Genomic DNA, 18,160 nt, shown 5'->3' with positions numbered 1-18,160 from the left:
CCTTCTATGTCAGGTGCCATCTTGCCCCAGCTTACCCAGGTAAGCAAGAGGTTTGTTCTCAAAAGCCCAGTAGGAGAGTTTAAGAAAGTACCAAGATTTTTCCTAGAGGGTTCTTCATGCCTACTAGCTGAAGCCCAGCTCTGTGGTCTAGTGTGAGTGGCTACCTCGAATTGACCCTGCCTGGTTCTCTAGTCTGTTCTCTCTGTCCCTTAGAATGCTGGGCTTCCCTGGTCCCTGAATTAATTGTCCTTGAGTGTGCCTGTGCCTTTTAAAGTCATATCTGTCCATGCTTGTCTGGATCATCTTTGACCAGACTTACCTCCCTCACAAGCCTAGGGCATGCATTTCATTTTGTCTTGTCTGAATGTCTTACTCCTTTGTTACACTGTGGGTCATTTCTGACTCACCTGTGTGTCCCCTTTAAGTATCTGGCTTGGCACCTCTTGAATGAATGAATGAACAACTGCAGTTTAGATTACAGGCCTCCATGAACACTCCTGTCAGCAAATGTTGCTGGTCATTGGTGGGCCAGGCTTGCCAGATGAGCACAGAGACCTCCCTAGAGCTCCTCTCTGTCCTCTGCCCCCTGCGCCCTGGTTCTTCCTCTGTTGGCCTAATCTTCACTGGTGGTTGGGAAGGTGTGCCATGGCAGGTGTTGCTGTTGAGTACGAGGACACCAAGTGTCAGTAGGTGCCTCTTCCTGCCCAGTTGAACTCACTCACTGCTCCAGGCCACACATGTGAAGGCTGTGAAGGGAAAACACTGATTAGTGAGAAAGCCCTGGCACCCCTTCTCACCCCGTTAACCAGAGGCAATCCTAGGGAGGGATCCTGATTTCTTCAGCTTTGGTCATGCACTCTCCTCCTTACAAGGAAGAACACATGGGAGAAATAGGTGAAAGAAAGGACTTTCTTTGGTGCCAGACTAACTTGCAGCTGATCAGCCAAAAAGCTGGTTTCCCTATCTCAATCCTACCATATCACATTGTCAGAGAAAACACACACACACACACACACACACACACAAACAACCACCAAGAAAACCCAAACCAACCAAATAATGCAACTGAGTTAGCTAAAACTGTAAAACCTTTTCTCCAGAGAAGTCTCATGTAAAAATCGGGACTGCTTGCTTTTTATTTTATATGAAAATATGGAACACAAAAATCCTTTCAGAGTTTCTCTACATGCTCCACCCAACAGTGATTATTTAAAACAGCATTTCTCTCTTGCATCTCAAGTAAGCTGATAACATACCATTTTGCCAGAGATTTACATATGGTAAAGCTTACAGAATGTGTGACCCACTTTGTTTCCAAGGTATGTAAAGACAGACTTCTCTCCCTAATTTTGGTTTGTTGGTGCAGAAGCCAAAATCAGCCTGGTTGGGTGCTGCCCACTTGGAGGCCTTGGGCAAGTCATCCTTAGTCTCCTGGCTTATTGCCTTGTTCCAGAAATAACTTTGTCCTCCCAGCATTTCATTGATCTGTGGTTGTTGCTTCACATTTATAGCCCTTTATGGAATTTTGTGGCTACTCAGAAAGCTTTATATTCTCTTGTGAAACCAACCTTGACACTTCTGAATTAGAAAACAAGCTTTCCTAGTGATTATAAAAATAAACTGAATCCTCCCAACTCATCATCTGAAACACATTGGAACTTTGAAATTATTGTCAGTCCTGCTCTGTAAACAGTCTAGAAGGAAATCATGTATCAGGAGTGAGCCTCTAAGTGCCTCTTCGGGCCCATGTACCATCCTGCTGAAGGTGCTGAAGTGAGGATGGTAAAGGGTTCAACAGGAGCAAGGGGGAGGTACTGGGGCACTGTGCATGTGGTTGGATAGGAAACTCTGCATGGCGGATGCTGGCATGTAGATGCCCGAATTTGAAGTAAACCTATAGCTATCATATTAGATAAGCCCTAGGAGCTGGATCCTTCTTTGTTTTCTCAAAGCTCCATTGGAATTAGCATGGAGTTTTGAAAGTTGCCTGAGTATTTGGTTCTAGTAAACAGAACCAAAGCCTGGCTTCATGGTTGCTCACTGACCTGGCATAATCCTGGAGCTTCCCATCCTGAAAAGGCTCAGGCAGCCTCAGGCTTGGATCTCACTAACCTCTCTGGGAGCTGGTGTGGGTGCCCAGCTTCCCTTCCAGGAGTGCATTTTGCTGTTAGGTTAACAAAAAGTACCAGCAAAGGGGCACATGGGTGGCTCAGTTGGTTGAGTGTTCGACTCTTGATTTCGGCTCACGTCATGATCTCGAGAGTCCTGAGATTGAGCCCGGTGTCAGGCTCCATGCTCAGCAGGGAGTCTGCTTGAGATTCTCTCTCCCTTTGCCCCTTCTGCTGCTTGCAATCTCTCTCTCTCTCTCTCTCAAATAAATACATAAATCTTTAAAACGTACCAGCAGGTCTTTGGGACTGTAGGATCTCCCAAGTAGGCTAACCTTGGTTAAGGCCTGTGTTTCTCTACACAGGGACTGCCATTTTAATGTGTATAGCCACTGTCCTGAGTAGTGAGCTGGTTCATTTCCTTGTACTGCTTCCGTTGACAAACCTCAATGAGGACGTGGGAGTTTCTGTAAAGAGAGGGAGGATGCATGTTTTATTCTTGAATTGTGGAATATGTGTCATCAGTGTGAGCTGGGGACAGCATGTTAACTGTTTCCCAAAGCCCCTTGACATATTCTTTATTTACTATAAACCAGGATATTCTACAGTGAATAAATAAAACCTGTTGGGAACATTAAAGAGAAAGGAAGAAATTTTAAAAGCCACAGTAGTTGTAGAAAAAGAGTGGAGGAACCCCTACTAATCGGGTTAACATGTCACCACAGAAACTACGTGTTGAGTCATGACTTACTGGTTCAGGGGTTCCCATCTACTTTTCTATTGAAACATATCACAGTATTTATGTAAGTCCTGTCTCCACCATCAATTATAGAACATTATATATGTATATATTTTTTTAACTTTAGTATTAATATAGTTGACTAGGTTTTGTCTTTCTACCCTATTCATAGAGTTTTGTGTTTTTTAGTTTTATTTTGCCCCTCCCCCCAGTTTTGTAGGCTTTAAAATTTCTTTTGAAATATTTTAACAAAATATTGATAATATTTTTTTGAGGTACTTAATTTCAGCTTATGTAGAGGAAATCAAACATCAATGATGTAACACAAGAAGTCCTCCCCCATCCTGAAGTTCTCTCTTCTGCCTTCTCGAGGAAGGTCCATTTCCTCTCCAATCTGTAGCTTAACATGAAGGCTGGAGTTTGGGTTAGAGAAGAGACTTTGTGACCACACAAGCCTTGTAAAGACGTGGGTGGGGGTGGAAAGGAAAAAATGGTGTTTGTCTTGGATCTGAAATGTTTTCTTCCTAGGGGTCCTGTAAAGAGGTGGAGGGAAGAAAGTAATATTCTAATAAACATTGTAAAATTAAAATAATATATGTGCAGGGCGCCTGGTTGGCTCAGTTGGTTAAGCATCTACCTTTGGCTCAGGTCATGATCCTAGAGTCCTGGGATCGAGCCCTACATTGGCTCGCTGCCCAGTGGGGAGTCTGCTTCTCCCTCTCTGTCCCTCTGGCTGCTGCTCCCCCTGCTTGTGCTCTCTCTTTTGCGGTCTCTCTCAAATAAAATCTTTAAGAAAAAATATATGTGAAAGCACTTAAAAAATGAGGAACTAGCCAAGGGAAAGGATTGTGCCTTTTACCTGAATCTGGTTGTAGTTTGAATTAATGGGCCCTGCAGGCTGTTTTGCTTGTTGGAAAGTGTGCAGGACAGTGAAGGGTTGGCTCATTGGCTCAGGTCCTGACTTTGCTCCAAGGCTCATGACCTTGAAGAAGCTCGGGTCCCTTGTAGGCCTGACTTCCATCTGTCCAGCAGCCCAGGGCAGGGGGGCGTGAGGAGGGGGAACCAGGGGGCGCAGGCGGCACTTGCCAGCGGAATTGTTGCTCCTGCTCACAGGGCTGGGCTGCCCTTGAGGGTTTTCCACCTGAGGCATCTCTGGACAGGGTGTTTCTTTCCCTGGATAAGATGAGGCAGGTGAGCGGCCAGAGGCATCTGAGGCTGGGCACTTGTCTCCTTTCTTGACCTTCTACTCCTGTGAGCTGGAAACATGATGAGAAACTCCAGTAGCAGCAGATATGCCTGGAGGAGCATAAGGCTATGTGACCAGACTGAAGGGAGGGAGGACAGACGGTGCTCTTCACGCGGGGAAGTGTTGCAGCCACTGTCTGGTTTGCCACCTTAGTGGCCCATAGCAGGAGCCCTTCACTGTGGAGACTCAAAGAAGGTGACCGGCATCTTCAGTATTGCATTTTTACACAGTGAGCCATAAAATTATGTTTTGCACTTTTTTCCCCTGTAACCCTCTTGATGTCATGAGGGAGCAAAACCACATGTCCCGCCATCTGGGACCCTGAGACTCCTTGTTCATGGTCCAGGGAGGTGTCAACATATCTCCCCTCATCTGCCTTGCTTGACAACTCATGTTTCTGGGGAATGGTGGCTGCTGGCCATTGTTATTTTGACCACATAGCTGCTGTGTAAACTAAGTGGCCTTTGTGGGCAGGAGAGGCCCCCTGGGGTCAGTCAGTTGTGTTTATGTGACAGTTTCTTTTTTTTTTGAAGATATTTATTTATTCATGAGAGACACCGAGAGAGGTAGAGACATAGGCAGAGGGAGAAGCAGGCTCCCTGCCGGAAGCCCAATGTGGGGCTCGATCCCAGGACCTGGGGATCACATCCTGAGCCAAAGGCAGACACTCAACCACTGAGTCACCCAGGTGCCCCTGTGTGAGGATTTCTGTGGCCACACCTGCCTCATCATGTTATTATAAACGTGAGTTCATTTATGTCCAGGTCTTGTAGTTGATGTATAGATCTCTTTTAATTTTATAGTAGTTGAAGAGCTCCGAGAAGAGAGAGTTTGTACCTCATTTTATGTTTATGTTATCTATTTTAAACAATATGAGAAACATTTACTTAACAGTGGGAGTTCTTCAACTTTTTTAAAGTTTGAGGACAACTTGCTACAGAATCTCTCCATTTGGATCCTAAAAGTTGTGGTGAGTTGTGAGGATTCCCTCCAGCCTCCCCCCTCACCCCTTTTGTGGGGATTCTCTCCCACCAAACTCATGGTCTCATGGGAGCACTCATGCTGCAGTGTGACCCCAGCCTCTGGCCTGGGTGCACCTGGCCCAAGTTATACCCTTGGAGTGCCTTCCCCAGAATGAGCTGCATGGGTAACTGAGGGAGAGTCCATGCATTCAGCCTCTTCAGTGGCTAGACCTAGGGAGTAAATTTGGGGGCTGTCGGCTGCCTTGACATCATCATGAGCACAGGTTCATTTTCAGGGAAGGGGAGAAAGACATGGGTAAACAGAGGAGAGCCCAGACAAATTGTGCTGCTGACATTGGGGTCCTTTGGCCAGTTAAGCCACTCCCATTCAAGTTTTATAAGTCAATCCTAAACCTTTATGACAGATGTGCTTTTTTGCTCAAACTCCTCTGAATTGGCTTCTCCAGGCTGCAGCACAAGTGTTCTGGCTGTCGAGTATGATGTTTTGGCCATGATAGCAGGAGTACCCAGAACCTGCCCTCACCATGATGGCCTCTTCACTGAATCCTTAGGAACAGTGGGGTGAATGGACATACTGTCAGGGCAAGGCACTGGGAGTTGCTGTAGCTGGGTGTAAGCCACCACCCCTGGGAGGGCACGTGCTCTTTGCACTGTGAAACTGAAAAACGTTAAGCAGCTGTAGCCACACCCCTCCCACCACTCCTTGGGGTAAAAGGACAGATCCCTTGCAAAGGGGAGAGGGGAGAGAAGCAGAGCCAGGTGGCATCTGCCCTGGTGGCTGAAGAAAGTCAGGGCCCAGCTTCCAGGGGGCCAGCTCTGGTGGAGGGACTGGTGGAAGCAGGCACCAGGCCAGACGTTATAGTGTTGGGTTTGAGCAGGGGAAAAAAAAAAGGGGAAGAGAAAGAGCAGTCTCAGGCAGTGAATGGGTCACACCCAGCTGATCGTTAGGGCTCAGGTCCCCAACCCAGCTCTAGAAGAGCCAGAGAGTTCTTACTTGCTGCATCTCCTGGAACCAAGCTTCGAGTAAGTGCCCTGGATGTAGGGAGCATCTCGTCTGAGATGCTATCTTCCTTCATTGGCAGGTTGGTCCTTTGCAGACCTACAGTTGGAGTTAAGCTAACCCATGGGTCACGGGGAAGCTGTTGTCCTCATCTCTTTGATTGTTAGTTCTCCGGGAGCTGTATGTCTTCACTGACAGGGGGAACTGATATACACTGGATACAGTTCTTTTACACAGCTACTTAGGAATTTCTCTGGCGCTCCTGAGAGGCCTTCCTGGCTGACATATAGGTGAACTTTCAGTTAATTGTGTGAGGGCTTCAAGTGGCCAAGCTGACAATGGAGAAAGACATGAGACTTGTCAAAGTCATGGACATTTCTAGGAGAGAGAAGAATGCGTTGACACTGGTGTGCATTGTCTTCAGTAATAAACAGGCAGCTCTTACAATAGAATACAGTGATTAGTGCTTCCATTATCTTTGCTTGTGCTACTCTGGTAAACTTCTGTGGCAGTCAAGTGACAAATGAAGCCTGGTGCATGGGAGTGAGAGGACTGAATCAATACTGGGTTGATTCCCACCGAGAAAGAGCCTCCAGAATCCCTGGTTCTAGCACCTGGGGCACCCCTGCCAGTTAAGGGGACAGCCCTTCCACGAGGGAGGGTTTGGGAACATGTTTTACCAGCACCAGTGTGGTCCTCAGATTGTCCTCCATTCATGTTTCTGTTGCAATTCTGGTCATGCATTTCCTGACCAAGTCCCCCTGTTCATCTTTGTGTCCTTAAGGCCTGGTCCGTGAGAGACCCTTGTTGAAGAGATTGTCCATTTATAGAGAAGAAACAGCATGAAGCGTAGAAGGAAAAAAACGTGCTTAAGAAAAGTGGCTTAAGAGATGTGGGGTGTGGGAGGGCTCAGAACAGCAGAGGCCACCAGAAGACCCCTTGGTGCAGGCCCCCTTTCTGCATCTGCTGCCCGCATTTCTCCCATATAAGCACTTACTATTAACACATCTCTCTCATCTCCTGGATGTGAGCCCCCAAACCACGGTTTGTGCCTGTGTTGCTTGACACAAATCCTTCTACGCACTTTTTCAGGGTTACTTATTTTCACGCTAGTTCTAGCAGACAGTCCCCCAAAGTTCATGGCTTATATATGAGCCACAAGTCAGTTTTAAGCTGGACTGTCCCAAAGACCTTCTGGAGAGGCTGGTTTTTAGGAAGGACATATTGGAGGTGAGGCGACTGCCCTCTGCTGTATTCCAAGGAAGAGCAGCCTCTAAGAGGTTGGCTGACCAGGGAGGTCTAAACAGCAAGCAAGCCAGGTAGGAGCCAGATGAAGATGCTGGCAGAAAGGTTCCTGGCCTCTCCAGTGCCATGTAGAGACAGCTGCAGAGGGACTGTCAGAAACCAGGGCAGTGGGGCAGGGGTGCTGAGGCAGGCTGGAGTCTGGATGTGTGGGGAAGGTAGAGCGGAAGGATCACCGATGCATTGGGTGTGGGGTACAAGAGGCAGAGTAGTTGAGGAGCCGGCACTGATTTTGTTTCTCGGCTGGAGCAAGTGGAAGGATGGAGCTGCCATTGACTGAGATGGGAAAACGGGGGTGGGGTGGGGGGAGGTGGTGCTGGGGGGGAGCTGGAACCGTCTGGGCTTGTCCTGCTTCTGGGCCCTAGCCCCAGCTGAGGGGAATATGTGCGCACCCACCCAAGGTGACTGACTCCTCCCTTGGAGGCGGAGACATGCAGAATCTGGGTTAAGGCATTGTCTTATATCTGCTACCATATTCCTTAAATGGAGGAGGCAGGCTAGTTAATTAACTTGGGCCAACCCATTACCACTGCTGCCTGTTCTGCGTCACCAGCAGAGAACAGGGCTTGGGGAAGTGGAAAGCTGGAGAAAAAAGGTGGCCAAGTGCAGGCCCGGGGTGGGGGTGATTTGTGCATGCAGGTGACAACACACTCCAGCCACACACAGATCTCTGGCCTGACTTTCTGAGGCATTTTTGTCCTGCATTTTGCCACCGGCTGCCCTGGGTAGGTTTGCAGCACACTCATTGGTTAGCGGTGTTCTCACAGTCGGACACTTAGAGGCACAGTGAACCTCTTTCCTGGGTCCAAGGCCCTGTGCAGCACAGAGACTAAGAAGTGGAAGAACCTGGGTCCCTGGCTCAGAAGGGGAAGGAGGAAGCAGGCCTCCACAGAGGGAGGACTGTGGTGGGTGCTGGCCCTCAGAACAGGATCCTAATGGGTGTTCAGCCCCGAGGCACAGAGCAGCCACTCCTCTTCCCTGGGGGGCTGGGATGGGGTCCGACCCTGGAGCCCTTATATCAGCCAGCTTCTCATTTTACCATCGAGGAACTTGAGGCTCACAGAAGGTGCTTTGTGAAGGAGACGAGGCTCCCGGTGGCTGACCATTTCTGACACCCACCACACTGCCTTTTGGAATGGCGCTCCGTTCACCCATCCCTTCCCCACGGCAACCTTTGGGCCTGGGTGTTTGGTTTAGGTACCACGATCACTGTAAACTCTGTAAACTGAAGCACGGGCAAAGTGCTGTGGACCTGGGTGAAAAGTTCTGGCTGGAAAGTTGGGTAGAAATGTCAGTAAGCTCAGCTGGAGGGAAAGAAAGGCCTTCTCCAGGCTCATCGGTGGCCCCCTTAAAAGTGTGGCTTGGCACTAGACGCATTAGAGGCTAGGCAGAGCCAGGAGACTCGCATGCCCGATGCCAGTCTCTGCGCCAGGCTCTCTGTGGGGGTGTTACTCATCTCTTTACATCCTGGTGAGGTGGGTGTTGTTACTCCTGTTTTATGGATTGTGAAACTGAGGCTGAGGGGAGCTCAATAGGTTCCACCCAGCCCCCCCAGAGAGGGGAGTGACACTAACTGAGCAAGTACATAGCCTCCTGCACCCAGCTCCGGGCTTCCACAGGGTTGACTCGAGGGTCTGGGTCACACAAGGGCAGGTGCTAAGAACCCTCTGTGGAGCAGGCTGTCCAGGACCTGCTGGGCTTGGGGCCAGAGGGACACTACAGGCCTTCCTGTCCTCTAGCCTTGTCTTCGTTCCTGCGGCATCGGGCCTTTCCTGCCCAGTTAATACCTGAGCCTTGGAGGCAGGCAGCATTCCTGGCTTTTTATGGTAAGGAGGCATCTTTGACTTTGTTTAAAAGATTAAGATCTTTTCTAGGCAGTTGGCTTGTTTGAAAGAGAAAAAGATGAAAGATCTGCTTGTTTCCACTAATCTCATGCATTTTAGGGTAGGGAGGGGCACAGAGGTGAAGCATCCAGCGGAGGAAGAAGTCCCCAAAATGGGCAAATTATGATCAAGGAACCCTTGCTGCTAAGTTCCAGCTTGGCCTAATTCCTGCTGCCCCTGCCTGCCAGAACCTGTGCCTCTGCTCTGCTTACAGTGGTTCATCCCACGTGTCACCCTTACCTGCTGTACACCAACTGGCGGTCTTCTCCACGGTTCAGCACCCTCCTAGGCTTTCTCAGCAGCCTGCTCAAGTTTGTGTTATTTAAGGAAGAATGCTTTTAGTGTGTCTCCCCACCCCAGTAGCACACTTCTCTGTTTACAACCATTCTGGCATTTCCTGTGCACCAAAACTTGACTCATTGCCCTTACATTTCTGGGATGTCATGTAGAGGCACACATTTATTCATTTATTCCATATATAAGCCAGAGCTTTCTGCTGCCATTGCCTGCTGTTCTGGAATATTTAGAAGCCAGACCTTCCTGGTCCTTGCCCATCTACTGAATCTTCCTTTACTGGTAACTGACCTGGTCAGATGCCTGGGAACAGAACAGGAGCTGTTTTGGCACTGGACGCACTCACACACCAGATCTCCCTTTGCCTAGACAGGAGCCTCTGACTTGCCCTTGGCCATTCTGGAGATACTGCTCCTATTCCTCTGCACTGGCCTTGCCCATCCCTGTTTTCGTAGCCACCGTGGCTCTGGCCCATTCACTTTTTGTCATGGGCAGCTGTACCCCACCCACTCTGTGCCCAATTGAGGTTTGTGTCCATGTTGTAGTGTTTGTGTCCATGCTGTTGTTATTCTCTTATTTGCTGGGATTCAATGCATCCACGGCCCTGAAACCCCAAGGGTCCCAAGACGCCTCTTGGGTGTGGACCAGGTCTGAGTGGAGCCCTGGGTGGCCCCAATTCCCAGCTGGCTCCTGTTGGAATGAGGCTAACCTTGGGTGCCCGGTGGGAGAGATGGGTCTCTTTTTCTCTCCTGGTTGAACTAGCAGCTCTACAGTCACCTCAGAGAACTTGCTTTCTCAACATTAATGCCAGCTTCCATCCTAGCGTGTATCTGGGGTGGTGAGATCCAGGTCCAGCCAGGTGATATTGGGGTGGGGGAGGGACAGGAGAGATATCAAGGTGTCCTGAGCCTGATGTGGGATTAGAGGGGACAAAAGACTTTCTGGATTGATTGTCTGCTAAAGTGGGTTTTTTACTTCTCGGTGCTCTGTTCATTTCCTGGCCCCAGGTGGAGGTCTCCCTGCCACCTTTAAGCCCTTTTCTCATACCTCCTGTAGAGAATAAAGCAGCATCCTTTCCTAAGCACTGTATGTAAGTATGAACTAGTGGCTGTGAGTTTTATTTTCATCATGACCATTTATTGGGTGCCTAGAATGTGCCAGACTTTAGTCCAGGTAACTAATGTTAGTGGCTATAACAGCCACCTCCCAGATCTCAGTGGCTTCACACAACAAAGGTTATTTCGTACTCAAGCTCAGCTCCGTGTAGGAAGGGGTAGGGAGTGGGGGCTCTGTTCTGCCCAGACTCGAGGACCTAGTTTCTTTCTGTGGAGTCCTTTCCTTACCCTGGGCCTTGGAATCATTCACTCAGTGCCCTGCCTCCAGCCAGGAATCAGGAGGAAGGGTCCCTTGGAGGATCCCAAGCCCCCCAGTCTGTGTTCAGGCTTGAATGAGGCACCTAGGAGGATATGGAAGAAGCAAGGAGTTTAAGTCTGGCATTCATAAGACACAAGGTACCCCTCTGCTCACCCCGTGGTCACACCAGGAAGTGCGTTATCTTGGGGTACAGATTGGCTTGCCGTGTTAGGGAGACTGAGGCAGGGCTGTTGGCTGCTGGGCACTGGCTGTAGGCGGGGGGCTGCATGTGGGAAGTGGCAGCTGTCTCTCTCAAGTTATTATCAGGAGTGATGTGCCAGTGGACACTGTGATGCCTTATTGATCTGTGATCGTGGCTCTCCTGGATTGGGGGTTTTGATGGAAAACTTCCTCTTTCTGACTCCTGTAGTAGCCTCCTCCTCAGGGGCTGCTGATTCATGCTCTGATTCACTCGAGCCTTTCGTCTGACTTTCTCTCCTTTGCTGCCTGTATTTGGAGAGCAGAGAGGCCCAGGGAAGGTTTGCTGGGAGCCTCTTCCCTGTCTACAGCGACAGTGACAGGGTGGGCTGGGGAGGCTGAGTGCCCCAGTTGTATTTGGGCTCTTTGCTTTTGGTCGATTCCGGTAGTTCATCCATTACCTCCATGTGACCTTGAGGAAGTCACCTTGTCTGGACTTTGGTGATATCATCCGTGCAACTCCTCTTTAAGGTTATCCTCAGAAGACCCCCCCCCCCCCGCATTGTTTAAGACAGATGAAAATGGAGTTTTGTGGCTAGTTCTTCCCACTCTGCTCCAGTTCAGCTGCTCTAAGAACTTACTGAGCCAGAGGGGCCTCCAGAACTCCTTCTGCACCTAGGAGCCCTGTTCTGTGGAGGAGGAAGGCAGACCTTTTCCAAGACCGGCTTCCTGAGAAGCTTCCAACGTCACGAATGCCATGGACCTACATGAACCACCACATCCCTCCTGTCTTGCTTATGCTCCCTCTGCCATCACCCCCTGCCCCCACACAGGTGGAAGGGACATTACTGGGTTTGCTACCAGGTTGATAATTGGTGTCTTCTTGTCAGAAAGGGTCCCATGTCTTTCACAGAGTGAGAAGAGGCAGTTAGTTTCATGAGTTACTGCTTCTTTCTTTCTTCTTGCCCCCAAGAAAAAAAATTTCCAGTTCCCTGAACAACTCCCACACGCTCTCCTCTTTGATGTAAGTGCAGTTTTTCCTCCTAATGAGCTCTGGTCTTCAAATGGGGCCAGGAGGAAAACTGGGGACCTTGGGAATATAAGAATCCTTGGCAAATTACTTTAAATTAATGAGACTAATCAGGAAAATCGAGTTCAGTTGCACAGATCAGATCTGTGTTCTGGGTCTTGATAACTTAAGTTGCAGATCCTAATTAAATGCCCTAAATATCCATGTAGTGGCTCTGAGGTCCTGTTGACCCAAAAGCTTCTCTGGTCTGTGAACTCTGTGAAATGTAAAATTAATCTGTCAATATTCCCCTTTAAGCATTTCTATCCGCAGGCTCCTGTGATGCCTGTGACACCCTCCGCCCTCCTAGGAGAAGGGACCCTGCAAGGGGAGAGGTAGCAGGTAAGGGAGGTCAGGGCATTCGAGAGCCTCCCTTGGGCTGGCAGGTAGTTGGGGTACAGTTGCCTTCTGTCAGGTGACATGTCTGCACTGTCCCAAGTGTAGGGGAGTGATCACGGTTTCATTACAGGCTGAGCAGGGCAGCCAGGCAGGGCAGTGGAATGCTGCAGACACACTGGGAAGAAGGTCAAGAAAGAGGAGTGCCTTCTTTGAGCCGATTCATGCTCAGGGTGCTGCCTCTGCCTCTGGCCAGCGTGGGGTGCAACTTACAGTGATGCAAGAGGATGACCTTAAGTTGAGACAGGGACCTGTTCCCCGTGGTCACACCCCCAGCATGGCCACCTTCTCCATGTGGTCTCCTCCTGGATCTTTCCCTCTATGTCCAATCTTTTTTTTTTTTTTTTTTTAAAGATTTATTTATTTTAGAGCGAGTAAGCCAGATAGATGTAGGGCTTGATCTCATGACCCTGTGATCACGACCTGAGCTGAAATCAAGAGGCAAGTGCTTAACCGACTGAGCGGCCCAGGTGCTGCAATCTGTGCGCTATCTTTTTAAATGACTATGATCAGAACACAAGTAGAATATTTCAGTAAAAACATGACGCAGAGCTGATGTAAACATTTTCTCATGCTGTTGTCTTTATTGTAGTCATTAAAATAATTAAGCTTTTTATTGAAGTATAAAAATCACTCATGTACAGTTCAATGAATTTTACACAGTAAATTCAGTCTTAAAACCAGCGCCCCAAACAGGAGACAGAGCATCACCAGAGAGCCCACAAGCCTTCTCCTGCCCCATGTGCCCTCTCCAGTCAGTATTCGTCCCTCAAACATATCACTGTCTTGACTTCTGGCACTACGGACTCATTTGGCCTGTGCTTGAACTTTATAGAGATAGAATTCCCTAGATATTCTCTCATGTGACTGGCTTTTCCCCCTTGACATCATTTCTAAAAGCCATCTGTGTTGTTTTGTTTACAGCAGATGGATGCTTGGATTGTTGCTTGAGTTTGATTACAAATGTTATGCTGTAAATGTTCTTTATACCTTTGTGAACATAAATATGCATTTCTGTTAGCAATTCCTCTCTGAGCTGTATACTAGGTCACAGTGTAGGTGTATGTTCAGCTTGACTAGGTACTGCTAGTTTTCCAGCATGGCTGAGCCATTTCACCCTCCACTGGCAGTGTCTCGGGGCCCCTTTTATTCTACATCCTTACCAAGACTTGGTATTTTCTTTCTTTTTTTTTTCTTCCATTTTTAGCTATTCTAATGAATGTGCAGGGATCACATGGTTGCAGTTAGTAGTTTCCTGATCACTAATGAGGTTGAAGAAATTGTCATGTGTTTATTAACTTTATCATGACCATTTTAACAGCCATGTGATAGTGTATCTTATAGATACTCCAGAATCCACTTACTTGTAGCTGGGCATTTAGATTGGTTCCAGTGTTTGTCAGTATAAGTAATGCCTCTTTGGCCTGATGACAAGAATTTTGTTTTTGTTAATAAATTTTGATATATAATGTGATAAATAATTTGATAAATTTCTAAAATGCACATTCCACTTAAAAATGTTATCAACAATATAGGTGAACCCTATAGTTTCCCCTAGGTCTGCCAACAAAGCACGTACTCATGAGAAGAACAAACAAACCTCTTTTAGAAGACTACTTTAGATGAATATAAGGAGTATTTAGCATTCCTTTGTTATGAATGAGTTTGGTCACTTTTCCAAAATGTTTACCACATGTATTCCTCTTTTATGAATTCATATCTTTACCACTTGCATTTTTAGTGAGGTGTTTTTTTGTTAATTTGTACAAGCATTATTATAAATTACAGATATTAGTAGTGTAAGTACTTTCCCTGTTCTCTTTACCATTTTCATTGCATATTGTGACTTTGTATGCCTCTTGCTGTCAGCTGCCACTGCCCTCTCGGCTGAGGTGCCCAGGCTAACAGTCCCTAGGTGCTCCAGTGGGAGGGGGAGGAGCTCAGCCTGCAAGAGAAACAGAGTTTGCGCGAGGGCCAAGCACACTTCTGCCTATCATCTGTACCCAGACTCCAGGTATTTCAGATAGCTCACACACTGGGTCCTGAGGTCTGCCCTGACAGTCTCTCTTGACTGAGTCGGAGCCTGGTGTTCTGTTCCACAGGAAGGCACCCAAGGCCCACGCAGCCACGGCAGGGTAGAGCCCTCTTCTGTTTTTGCACATTTGGTTCTCGCTGCAGCCCTGTGAGACAAGTACAACCAGCCTCATCTTAGACACCAGAAAGCAGAGCCTCAGAGGGGCCCGGCAGTTTCTTCCAGGGCCTGACATTTGTGAGCAGGATGACTGGGACTCAGATTCTCAGCTCATTTTTCCTTAACCACATCCAAGCCACACAGTGAATGCTTTAGGGCTGGTACGTGTTCCCCTGGATCACTCCTGGAAGAGGGGAGTGGGAATGTGCATTTTCTGTTTCTCATTCTTTTGGGCATCAGCAAAAACCTTTGCTTTTGAGCCAAAAGATTAGATTGTTGTGTGGAGCTCAAAGGAACTTATAGTAGCTCTTGGCTTCCCCATATCTTCCCCATATCTCTAGGCATCTCTGATAGCATAAGCATTGCGTTATAATATGCATTCTCAAGAGCTTCATATTTGACCAGCTTGTTAAGTTTATAACTTTCTGTTTTTAGATGATGGATTTGGACGAGCTTCTATGAAGAAATGCCACGTGTCTCAACTAGTCCAAGAACAAACATGTCCAGTAAGTTGCTGGGTGAATGAATATTAACTTGAGAGCAAGAACACAGGCCCTTTGGGGGCACAGGTGTTGACAGACTTTGAGAAGACAGTGTCTGGATACGTGGAAACCTTTGAAAGGAGTGTCTTAAATCAGCTTTATTGTACCATCTAATTATCTTCACTTCTAAAGGTTGGTTCCTTCTAGACACAGCAGGAATTGTAGCATAGAGGGCTAGAAAAACATGAAACTCACTTCTTACTGCTTAACCCACTTCTTAGAGCATAGTGTGTGTTCTGTGCCATGCCAAAGCATCTGGCTGAATCTGTCTGATTCAGCCTGTGTTGGCACTTTGCCCAGAGACTTCTGTATCCATAGCACAGCACTGTCCACTTGAGTCAGTCATAAATGACACACACATGTGTTATAGGAAAGCAAGCCCAAGACCAAAACACATGTGAAGTTTCTGTAGCTCTGGGAAGAAAGCGAACGGGTTGGAGAAAAGTGCCTTTGTCTCTCTAATGTTCTACTGTGCAGCCAGTGGGCTGCAGACCTCTTTGTGTATATCATATCCTTCTGGCAGAGGTGAATTGATTTAATTTTAAAGATTCTAAGAGACTTGTCAACAGAAAAGGCTAATAAAACAAGAAAATTTCAAAAGCCTTCTTTTATGATTATATCTAAACCATCATTTCATGTAGTATGTCTTTGTTGAAGAGATCATGATTTCCTTACATAATCCCATGAGCATATGTACTGGTGGTATTTGAGTGTTAGTGTTGAAGAGCATAGAGGAAGAGGTCACTAGACGGGGCCTAGATCATCTGACTCTCCATTCCTGGCTCCTCACTTGCCCATGTTAGACCCATACTGTCTCCATGAGAGCGCAGTCTCTCAGTCACCATCCGTGTTTCATACCAGTATTTGTGCCTCTTTCTCAGGACTACTGCCACCTTAGGGGACTAGGGCTTGGTGACAGCGCTTCCCGGGGAATCAGGCGTGGTCTGACCCAGGAACAGGAAGTACAACATCACCAATGACATCATGACAGCAAGAGAGCACAGCCCTCGCCATGGCGCCAGGGCCCGTGCGATGCAGCGGGCTTCCACCATTGACGTGGCAGCCGACATGCTGGGCCTCTCTCTGGCAGGTGAGCCTCATAGGACCTGCACTGGGTTTCTGGTACAAGGTCACAACACATAGGTCCCACACCATAGAGGAGCTGGGAGGGCCACACCTGCCTCCTGGGGTACCCTGAGGATAGTCACAATAAGCCCCCAGTGACTGCCCCAGGCTGGAGGGCACCCTGGTGTAACATTCTTCTGGTTGAATCAGGGAATGGGGAGGGAGGAGGTCAGCTCTCTTCCTGGAAACTGCTTCCGTTGCAGTCTGCCCACCGGCAGTTTTCCAGCTTGGGTGGGCACCCCCACAGCTCATTTGCCAGTAGGCGATATGGGAATGTCCACAGTGCCCATCTGGCAAGTGCCTGTCTGGCAAGTGCCCAGGCCATGATCAAAGCCCTACTTGTTGTGAATATGCAGAGCTGAGTAGGGAGGGGGGTTTGGTCTAGGAGTCTGAGACTTCTTAGGAATCTCAGAAGCAAAATGTTTAGAAAATGAAGTGATCTCATATACCAGTTTGTGAAGTGGGGGTGGTGGGGAGTAGAATGTTGAGTCTTTTGAATAAAATCTAAATGCCAGGAAAAGTTTATTAAGGGTGACTTTTTTCCCTGTCATTTCTTCTTTATTCAGGAAATATACAAGATCCAGATGAGCCCATTTTAGAATTCAGCTTAGGTAAGTATCTTTTTTAATTTTTTGTTTAAAAATGTATGTTGCTTAAAAACAAAAGCAGGATCTTGGCATGAATTTGTATCAGAAAAGTCACTGCTGTTGAATTGTTTCTAAGATGAAGCCACGAGGTGGGTGTCAATGTCTTGTGCATGGTAGGGAACCTGGAAGCCTCAGGCCTTGGGTCTCTTCAGCATGCGTTTCCTCCAGGCTGGCAGTGGTCAGGGGGCAGGAGATAAGTGCCCACAAGTTGTAAGGACAGCCCCCCTCCTCCTAGGGGAGGGTTGGAGAGGTGTGAAAACTGGTTCAGGGCCAGGGTTGTCAGACCCAGCCATAAGGCCCTGTGCAGTTGAGTTTACTTGTCTAGCCCTTATTCCCTGCTTTGTGAATGAAGGTGATGACACCTAGTGCTTTCTCACTTGGACAGCATCAGAATATCCTAAATACTGCCCTGAATGTCCTAAACTTGTCCTAAAAAACTGTAGTAGAATGTGCTGGCTCTGGAATCAGGGAAGCACGGCATTACTGTGGCTTACCCAAAAGGTCCAACCACCTGGCCCACCAGTTGCAGATGGTTCTTTGCCTGAGCCTGACGTTATCTTGTGTTCCTCTTCCCCTTCCCTTGTCCCCTGGGCAGTGGTGGCCGGGAGGTGGTATGACTTAAAAAGAAGCATCTCCTCAAGAGTCAGATGACTTGGATTCTAGTCCAGATTATTACAAACCAACCACACAGCCTTGAGTCTGTCGCTTGACCTTACTGGACCAGTTTCCTCATGTGCTGTAAGGGATGTTACCATTTGAGAGACAAAAAAGATCATGGTGCTTAAAGCAAAATCAGACAAACAACTTTGACAAATGACAAAATATTTACAAATATAAGGGCATTATTCTCAAATTAATATTATACTTTGAAAGCATCCCCATTTCCAACCGAATGCCCCTAAACAAATTCAGAGGGTTTCCCAACTGTGACTTGATGGCTGGTTCTGCACTGGCAGGGAGTCCTGCATTTTGAACTAGGGACAGGAGGTTGGGAGAAGCAGTGTTTAATCCTGCTGGGATTCCCGCAGCTGCCCACTTCCAACCTCGAGCTTTATTGTTTTTCACAAGTTGTAATACTAACCCA

At 47.8% G+C, this 18,160-nt stretch overlaps 1 protein-coding gene across 23 annotated transcripts in view; it reads left to right on the top strand.

Moving 5' to 3' along the window:
* The window catches only part of INPP4A (inositol polyphosphate-4-phosphatase type I A), a 134,893-nt gene that overhangs the window by 60,719 nt on the left and 56,014 nt on the right, over positions 1 to 18,160 (top strand). For 17 of the 23 annotated variants that reach the window (XM_072768057.1, XM_072768049.1, XM_072768056.1 and 14 more), the window contains exons 2-4: positions 15,198 to 15,268; positions 16,186 to 16,394; positions 16,996 to 17,040. In XM_072768057.1, coding sequence (XP_072624158.1) covers positions 16,289 to 16,394; positions 16,996 to 17,040 — 151 coding nt within the window. In that variant the 5' untranslated portion in view covers positions 15,198 to 15,268; positions 16,186 to 16,288. Of the gene's footprint in view, positions 1 to 15,197; positions 15,437 to 16,185; positions 16,395 to 16,995; positions 17,041 to 18,160 lie in introns of all 23 variants that reach the window. The other 6 variants (XM_072768040.1, XM_072768043.1, XM_072768042.1 and 3 more) reach the window with 1 other exon arrangement.

Source organism: Canis lupus, chromosome 11, assembly GCF_048164855.1.
Source record: "Canis lupus baileyi chromosome 11, mCanLup2.hap1, whole genome shotgun sequence".
NCBI classification, from domain to species: Eukaryota; Metazoa; Chordata; class Mammalia; order Carnivora; family Canidae; genus Canis; species Canis lupus.
Note: the sequence above shows the minus strand (reverse complement) of the source record. Positions and strands in the feature narration are given on the sequence as shown.